This window comes from Suricata suricatta, chromosome 8, assembly GCF_006229205.1.
Source record: "Suricata suricatta isolate VVHF042 chromosome 8, meerkat_22Aug2017_6uvM2_HiC, whole genome shotgun sequence".
In the NCBI taxonomy this organism is placed as follows: Eukaryota; Metazoa; Chordata; class Mammalia; order Carnivora; family Herpestidae; genus Suricata; species Suricata suricatta.
Window position 1 is genome coordinate 130,384,598 of NC_043707.1, and position 1,199 is coordinate 130,385,796.

Consider the following 1,199-nt stretch of genomic DNA (forward strand, 5'->3'; position numbering starts at 1 on the left):
ACACACACAGGTGCATGACACAGGAATGCACACATACCCCCTATCCCCGCCCCCCATTAGCTTGTTTCCTTGTCTTTCCACTGACTATAAGCAGGGACTGGATCTGGAGTCCAGCACAAGGCCTGGCACATAGTAGGCGCTCAATAAACATTTATTGAATGTACCGGATGAAGACTAGCCCCCAAAACTCTTCTCTGCCCAGCCGCTAGGGTTTGGAAACTAACAAAGGGTTTCAGTTCGGCTCAGGAGAGGGTGGGCAGGGCCAGGGGGCCTACCTCATGGTTCGACAGCTCCCAGTAGGGCCGCTCGCCGTACGTCATCACCTCCCACATGACGATGCCATAGCTCCACACGTCGCTGGCCGAGGTGAACTTGCGGTAGGAAATGGCCTCCGGGGCTGTCCAGCGGATGGGAATCTTGCCGCCCTGCGGGGGACCCAGACCCAGTCACCACTGTCCCTCTGGCCAGCCCCAGGACTACGGCAGCCAGGCCACACAGAGTCAGGGCCCCTCTTCCGTGCATCATGTCCTCGCCTCCCGAGGTCAGTGCTCAAGGGCACAGAGTGAAGGCTGCTTCACCCTCAAGCCCTTCTCCCCCAGAAGGACAGCGGCCCCAGCACTTACGCTGGTGGTGTAGGTGGCCTCGGGGTCATCCTCCAGCACGCGGGACAGGCCGAAGTCGGACACCTTGCAGACCAGGTTGCTGTTGACGAGGATGTTGCGGGCAGCCAGGTCGCGGTGGACATAGTTCATGTTGGCCAGGTACTTCATGCCAGCCGCAATGCCCCGGAGCATGCCCACCAGCTGCAGCACGCTGAACTCGCCGTCCTTCTCCTGCCGGAGTACGGGGCTCAGCCACCGGCACCCAGGCCCAGTGGGGCACCCTGGATCCCCCAGCCCTCAGATACCAGCCCCCAGGTACAGCAGGGCACCCTGGACCCCAGCCCTCAGCCACCAGTGCCCAGACCCAGCGGGGCACCCCAGACCCCCAGCCTTCAGCCACCAGCCCCCAGGCCCAGCAGGGCACCCTGGACCCCCAGCCCTCAGACACCAGCCCCCAGGCACAGCAGGGCTCCCTGGACCCCCAGCCCTCAGATACCAGCCCCCAGGTACAGCAGGGCACCCTGGACCCCAGCTCTCAGCCACCAGTGCCCAGACCCAGCGGGGCACCCCAGACCCCCAGCCCTCAGACACCAGCCC

General features: G+C 64.0%; 1 protein-coding gene across 1 annotated transcript in view; it reads left to right on the forward strand.

Moving 5' to 3' along the window:
* Positions 1 to 1,199, forward strand: part of EPHA2 (EPH receptor A2) — a 21,861-nt gene that overhangs the window by 13,881 nt on the left and 6,781 nt on the right. The window contains exons 8-9 of the mRNA XM_029945900.1: positions 600 to 917; positions 971 to 1,108. Of these exons, the coding sequence (XP_029801760.1) occupies positions 600 to 917; positions 971 to 1,108 (456 nt within the window). The remainder of the gene's footprint in view (positions 1 to 599; positions 918 to 970; positions 1,109 to 1,199) is intronic.